The 7,918-nt window shown below is 40.7% G+C and overlaps 1 protein-coding gene across 1 annotated transcript; it reads left to right on the forward strand.

The window, feature by feature from the left end:
• The first annotated feature begins 455 nt into the window (after window positions 1–455).
• On the forward strand, window positions 456–7,834 carry zmynd10 (zinc finger, MYND-type containing 10). Its single transcript, XM_035380811.1, has 12 exons — window positions 456–736; window positions 939–1,047; window positions 1,316–1,432; window positions 1,594–1,647; window positions 1,874–2,026; window positions 2,487–2,575; window positions 2,843–2,943; window positions 3,159–3,331; window positions 4,215–4,340; window positions 4,692–4,813; window positions 5,187–5,312; window positions 5,738–7,834. Exons 1-12 carry the CDS (start codon window positions 636–638, stop codon window positions 5,835–5,837), a joined length of 1,371 nt encoding a protein of 456 aa, XP_035236702.1. The 5' UTR covers window positions 456–635; the 3' UTR covers window positions 5,838–7,834.
• Window positions 7,835–7,918: the final 84 nt, after the last annotated feature.

Genomic DNA, 7,918 nt, shown 5'->3' on the forward strand with positions numbered 1-7,918 from the left:
CCGAAACACTATCAGTACTATAGCTAACTGGACAGCTCATTCAATGGTATTTTGATTTCCCTTTGGCCACTGGACTCTGAAGTGTATAGCCTACTTTTTATAGACAAAATATTTAGAAAATTACACGCCTCAGTATGTTTTCCCAGCTAACCATAGGTAAAATTAACCTTGACTATTGCTCTGAAAATAATTAAAAAACCATACATTTGTACACATGATTGAAAAGTGAGAAAAAAAGCGTCTGCCAAATGCCTGTAACGTAATGTAATGTTAAAGAATGTACAGTAGTTTTTCATTACTTTGGACGCTCGCGGAAGTTAAATACAACACAATCAGTTCGAATCTGCTCCCAATGATCAATACATCATGCAGTGTTTATCTTGAGAGGCATCAATTGTAAAGCGCTTTGGATAAAAGCGCTATATAAATGCAGTCCATTATCCATTTACCCCGTAGTACAGCACAATTGTGGTTGAGAACTTCTAGTGAAATGCCTGGCAGCGGGTTTACACGTGCGTCTGTTGTTAGTTGTAACCATAACGACAGCGTTGTATTGAATGAGAGACTGAAGAGTTGGGGCATATTGCTTGTGTTGGGTTTTTAATCCTTAAATTTGATAGGATTTTTTTTTAGTAATGGAGACGTCATCCTTTCAGCAAGTACTTTTTCCTGGAGAAGCGGAAGGATATATACAAAATTTGGAAATATTTCAGCTAAAGGACATTGGTTGTCCAAGGTAGGCAATGTAACGTTATTGGTCCTACTTTTACCTAGCACTAGCGTAACGCAGTGAAGTTTGTTGATTAAATAAGTTTACAAAACAGAGTTGGCCTATCGCTATTTCAAATGTTATTTCACTCAGATAGCTTACGCCAGTTACGTTAACCTCCAGCCAGTAACGCTAGCCTCGATGTTTGACACTTTTTATTGAATTGCAGGTGGTTCAAGCAGCACGAATACATCGAAAAGCTTAACATGCAGGCGATTCTTAATGCTACGGGAAGCCAGGATGAGTTCGTGAAGGAGTTACTTGTGTCATTGGGAAAGGTAAAACATATAAATAAAATTCAGCTTGCTAGCAGTTGACGTGGAATCATTATTTATTAATTTGCTGGATGCAATAGTATCTTTTTTTTTTTTTTTTTTTTAATGTAGCTACTCTGTATTAATTAATTAATTAATTATTAATAAATGATTATTCATCGTGTTATTTGGTGCTGTGTCGCAGTGTGTAGCATGGATATTCTTAGACAAAGCATTTTTTCTTGTTCATTTCATTTATTGAGAGCCACCCTACCCTCTTTTTCATGTGCAGATCCCTACATTGGTCCATGAGATGATCTTAGTGGAGGTTTGGAAAGTGAAGATTTTTCCTATTCTGTATCAGCTGCAGGATTTCAACCCGCAAAGCACATTTCCTTTGTATATGGTGGTAAGATGTAATTTTGGACATAACACTGCAAAGATCGATACTCACTACACAATTGATGTATATTGTATAAATTATGTATAAACGGCAGCTATCATGTTTTTTTTTTTCTTTTTTTTTTTCTTCTGGTGAGTCTGTCAACATTGTTTTTGTTTTGTTCCTAGATTCATCATGAAGCTACCATTATCAACCTGTTAGAGACAGTCATGTTTCACCGGGTGAGTTTGATACATTTACATGTTCTTTTTGAAGAATAATGCATTTCTCACAAAAATGTCACATGTTCAAGAAGAACGATTTGGCTTTTTCTGCTTTTATGTATTAAGAAAGGGGTATGCTTTTTACCGTGTGTTGGTTGTGTTAGCAGATATAGTTGTGGCTATAAAACTGTCTGGCTGTAGGTTTGCATGAATCTCTTGTACTGAACGTAGTGTGCATTCACAGGAGTCCTGCGAGGCTGCAGAGGACTCTGTCTTGGACCTGGTGGATTACTGTCACCGTAAGCTGACCCTGCTGGCTGGCCGCTCTGAGAGGGAGGATCCCACAACTGAGGGCAGGCTGACCCACACAGTGGATGTAAATTCCTCCTCCATACAGGTGAGGACATACGACTAAGTGTTGAACTAAATCTGTGTACAGGTGTGGACAGGAATTTTGTGGGACTGGCTGCTCATTTTGTGTTAGGTACAGGTGAGGGAAGGAGCGGTGTCTGATTAAATGTTATATACAGAGATGAATTAGATTGGGGTGTAGTGTAAGTAACTGATCTGCATAGGAGAGGATAGGAATAGTGCTGTAACACCTTTACTGTGGACAAGACTTGTGTGCCTTACAGGTCTCTTAGGGAATTCAGTACCAAAACTATTGCAGCTTTCTATCTAAGTCTGCCACAATTGCCTGACAGTGCCCTTTATATAAATTCCCAAGACCTTTTAAGAACTTAATTTATCATAAATGTATGTGGTATACCATTTTCTCATCAGATGTAAAAAAGGAAACAATAACCATACCCCTGCAGCAGGCATGTATCACAGTTTACCTTTTTTTAACCTTCTAGGAACTAAAGAAGCAGAGTGAGGCCTTAGAGTTTGAGATCTCCCTGAAGGCACTTTCAGTTCTCCGGTACATCACTGATCACACAGACAGGTAATACACCACTGATTATATAGACTGACAGGATGTTGTATTGCATAGTACCAATTTAAACTGTGTTTCACTGAATCAGTTACATTTTACAAGGCCAGGTATAACAGCACTATTCTACAAAGGATTCAGACCTGCAGCAAAAACATAAAACATAAAAAATAAAAATAATGATAATAATAATTGGGAAAATCAACTCTGAAGTCGAATGATACTATTGGTAATGAATGATGATGGTAATACAGATCGTTTGCTGTTTGTGTGGTGTAGTGTGAGTCTGAGTGCCCTCACCAGACTGCTCTGCACCCATAATCTACCCTGTGTCCTGGTCCAGCTGGTTGAGCACTGCCCTTGGTCTCGCTTCTCCAAAGGTACACTTGGCTTCCGCTCACTGGCATTACATCACTTGTTTTAATAGTGCCTCCTTAGGCACATCCTTGTATGTGCTGTCCTCAATTGACATTCACTGATTTTAACTTGCAGGAGACTATAATACCATGCTATTTTCAACTCAGCTAGAAGCTCATTGGATGTGTAAATGTGCATGCCTTAACACAACTTTCTTGCCTGTTGCCTCCCTCTGCAGGTCAGCTGGAAAAGTACATAGATGGGAAGTGGCAGCAAATTCCCAGGGAAGACCAGGTAAAGATGACTAAACTGGATGGCCAGGTGTGGATCGCTCTGCTCAACCTGCTGCTAAAGCCAGAATGCCAGAGGAAATATGATTTCAACAACTTCAACAAAAGCCAGCTCTTAAAGGTACAGTATCACAGAGCAGACAGTGCTCTACTTGAAGATGAAGGTACTTCCCCCTGTGGCTGTGTAGAAGCACTTTTTGCCTCCTAGCAACCCTTGCTGCTTGTCTACAGAAACTGTGGTTAGGAAGGATGTGTTAATTTCTGCCAGGGCATTGTCTACTTCAGTCTTTACTGATCTTTCTGCTGATTAAGGGGGATGAGGAGAGAACCAGATGCTCTTTTGATTGTGGCAGTTCCTTTCTCTGTTCTGTATTTCTTTTAATGAGCACATCCTGCCAGACTGTAGGAAGCATTACATTATGAGCCCTTTATTATGGAAGCCTGGCTGACACATTTTGAAAACTGAGAAATTCTGTTTTTAGTCTGACCCAAGACTTAAAAAATGAAAAAACGAAGTTGTGGTTACAAAAATGGTCACCTTTAAAAACCTACCTAGCGTAATGCATGTGGCTACTCTGACTGCAGTGTGTCTGTAGAGTGCATAGTCCTAGAAAATGAATTGTGTTCACTGAGGTGCAATAGTTATGCTGCACACAGTCAGTATGGAACATAATGGTTTCTGTGGTTTCTGTGCATACGAAGTTATTTTTAAAACTTGTGCTGGTGCTCTGTGTAGTGTTACGTTTTACATGTCTGCAGTGTGTGTGTGCAGCCAGTCACCATTTACACATATCTCTGTTTGTTGATTGCAAATGATAGATGTAAAGTTACACTAGTAGAGTGTTCATTCATAATGTATTCCGTAGGGTGTCTGTATGATCCTGGTTTGTGTGTGTGTATGTGTGTGTGTGTGTGTGGGGGGGGGGGGGGGGGGGGGGGGGGGGGGGGGGGGGGTTGGGGTGGGGGTTTGTGTGTTTGCCTGTTTGGTGTTTGTGTTTGTCTAGTTGCGAGCTTTCCTGACAGAGGTATTGATTGACCAGCTGCCAAACCTGGGTGAGTTACAACGCTTCCTAAGTCACCTGGCAGTCACGGACCCAGCACCCCCAAAAAAGGACCTGATCCTGGAGCAGGTACGATGCAGACAGGGATATGGGGGTAGAGCGGCAATTGGGCGGCAGTGTAGTATAATGGGTAAGGAACTGGTCTTATAACATAAAGGTCACAGGTAGTGACATGTAGGCACTGTTGTTGTACCCTTGAGCAAGGTATTTAACCTGTATTGCTTCAGTATATATCCAGCTATATGAATGTATGCGATGTAAATGCTATGTAAAAGTCACTCTGGATAAGATGCCTGTAATGTAGTGTAATGTAAAGCGTACCTGCTACACAAATATGGCCTCCACTCATATTATACACCTATGCTGTTTAATGTGTCTTTTGTTTGAGTCAAGGTAGTGTTCTTAAATGTTCGCCTTTAGATTCCAGAGATGTGGAACAATATAATGAAGGACAATTCAGGGAAGTGGAAGGCTGTTGCCAAGTACCAGGTGAAGCAGGCTTTTAGTCCCTCAGAAAGTGACCTGAGGCAGCAGGCATGCAGGTGAGAAAACCCAACTCACATTGATGAGAAAAGGCTGAGACACAGGTGAGCGAGACTGAGACACAGATAAGCAAAGTTGAGACACAGGTGAGCGAGACTGAGACCCAGATGAGAAAAGGCTGAGACACAGGTGAGAGAGACTGAGCCACAGATGAAAAAAGGCTGAGACACAGGTGAGCGAGACTGAGGCCCAGATAAGAAAAGCTGAGACACAAGTGAGAAACTTAAAACACAAATAGATTTCAAAGTAAGTGTAACATAGTTCAAAGGTTGTCTCTTCAGAATGATATTAAATGTAATGTTAACAGGCATCATAGTGTAGTGTCTCTGAATGATCAGCATGTTATTCCTCCTTTCCCATTTCCCCTGACAGGCTGGCCCAGACCTACAATCTGGATGTGATTGAGAGCTTTATACCCGAGAAGCCCAAGTGTGGCTCGTGTGGCTCTGAGGCCAGCAAGCGCTGCTCACGCTGCCAGGGAGAGTGGTACTGCCGCAGGTAAGCCCAGCATAGAGACCCTACTGGTGAGACCAACGCACAGAGAAATACTACTGTGTCAGACAGACGCAGAGTGAGGTACTGCAGACAAGACCCATGGAGGTCAAGCCACCACAAGAGGAACACCACTACGATAATAGTGACTTCACCCCAAGGCTACCTCAGAGACTACTACCACAACTGAGACCAGCACAGAGAGTTTTACTACTGCATGCAGCACTAGAACACAGCTTTCCTGCAGACAGCACTAATATAGAGAGGGGCATTGATGGAGGCAACACTAGCATGGAATGGCTTTTCTGCATATAAGACCATGCAACAGTGTTACCATCTCATGTACAAACACAGTATGCAACTGATGCAGATATGACAATTGGAGCTATGTTACAGCTGCAGTAAATGAACATATTCTTGTGCTTCTACAGGGAATGCCAGGTGAAGCACTGGCCGAAACACAAGAAAGCTTGCCAACTGATGGTGGATGCCACAGAGAAACTCCAGAGGGACTTAAACATCAAAGCTTAGCTTTTGGTTTTAGACAACGGACTGAGGAATGTTTACCAGAATAGCAGAGTTCTCTGTTTTATTCTTTTCACCCACGTTGTGTAAAAAGATAAGTTGTTAATCTCTAAGATGACATCATTGGCTTGACACATGTATGAAGGCTATCTTGTAAACCAAGCATGTCGATAAAGATAAATAACATTGGATGGTTATGTCAGTGACAGAAACTTGGTCTGAAGTTATAGGTTTTATCTGCATGTTGAAAGTCATAGATTGACAGTCCTGTGCTTACTTGTAAGAAAACAAGTGGGTTTTCCTCAAACTGAAATCACAGAATAGCGATTGTAATTATTTCGTTTTGCAGGAGTTTGTAAAATTGATAATTTACTCTGTTCCTAAATTTTTTTTTTTTTTTGTAAGTTTTGTACTGTTTGGTACCCATTAGCTGTAACATAATTCTAAATTGTTTGGAACACAGGATTCTGTTTCTTCTGTGATCTCTGGCTTAATACAGACAGACAGGAGATTACTCAGATCCTTAATGCGCTCCCAGTGAACTCCCCGGATCTCCTGATGACGATGTAAATGCTTCCCTTCTTGTTGGGGAAATGTTTCCTTTAGAAGGCACATCTCCAGTCTCTTAAAATGCATAACAACGTGTCTTCTACGTTAAATAAATAAATAAATAAATAAATAAATAAATAAATCAATCAATAAATAAATAAATAAATAAATAAATAAATATCTCACGGAAGCTAATAACATTCGAACCCATGCCACAAAAAAATAAATAAATAAAAAATTAAAATTCTGTACTGAAATGAAACAGCACAGTACATAGCAGATGTACATTAACCGCAGCCATGAAAAAAGTAGGGGACCGTAGTTCCACTGCAGCTTCATCCTGTGGAGACAAATAAATCGCCACGTCTTCATACAGACTTGCTCTCGGTCTGTTAAAATGTTTAGTCATACTTCTCATTTTGTTAATGAACTACCTCGTTACGCATATGTGCAGGTGTCCCATCTCTTTCATGGTATTATACGTAGCCTGTAGTGTTTAAAATTGTAACTCACTAACTGCCAAAATCTGCGTTAAATGGTTTCATTAAATGTTTAGTTTACTTGTAAGAATGTTATGTAGGCTAACCGTGCGACTTGACTTTGCCAGTAGGCTAAGGACCAAAATCAGTGGTAGAGCATTAATGCTGAACAATTTCATTAGTTGTTCCACTGATGTAGTTTACTGTATGGGGGTCACATATTTACATTTTAATCTAGCCTATCTCTCTTTAAAATAATGAACCGTATCACATGTTTTGGCATGATGCGCGTTTTTGGCAAGCGATGCTAATGTAGCTGCAGCCCATTAATAGTTAACTGCGGGCTTCTTCGCCTATTGCCCACCCCCAAGCATTTCTCAAGATACAGGACTCGCAGTTTGAAGGAAAACCAGTTGAAAAATGTGTGCAGTACCTTGCAGCTACTGTTTTTGTTTTTCTTTATTTGCATACATATTTACTAATTCGGGTTTTCAGCGCTTTTCTAGGTCAGAAAGTTCAGCTTTTCCGTTGTGTTGAAAGACATTTGTACTGTCACACCACTCCTCAATCAATTCTGTGGGAACTTACGCAAAATGCCTATGCAAAGGAGAGCTTCGGATGGAAGCTGCGTCGGCTCTGCTAGTGAATTTTTTACTAGGGGATGTCCAAGATATGTTCTTCTGTGGAAGTTTTGAACGTTTTCCGTAATCAGTCGGGTAAACGTTGCCTACGTCATGTAGCTATACTTCAACCACCCAAGACTTTTAGTTTCGAAAAGTGATTGTGGCTGTAGCCTACTGAATCTACAAGCGAGATTGTCTCTGTTCCGTCCTGAAGGAGGGATTATCTATCAAACGTTTTCGGTTGTTGTAGCTGTGACAGTCGTGCGTTACAAGCCAACAGACGAGGCCACCAGCCACACTGTACTGTAATTCAACGTTTACAACTTCAAAGATGTAAAAAAAAAAAAAAAAACAAGCAGGTATTACCAAATGCGTAATATTTAGGCTGTCGTACACTGCTTCTGACGACGAAGACGGATGTTCAAAATGTAATGAG

This window comes from Anguilla anguilla, chromosome 11, assembly GCF_013347855.1.
Source record: "Anguilla anguilla isolate fAngAng1 chromosome 11, fAngAng1.pri, whole genome shotgun sequence".
Taxonomy (NCBI): domain Eukaryota; kingdom Metazoa; phylum Chordata; class Actinopteri; order Anguilliformes; family Anguillidae; genus Anguilla; species Anguilla anguilla.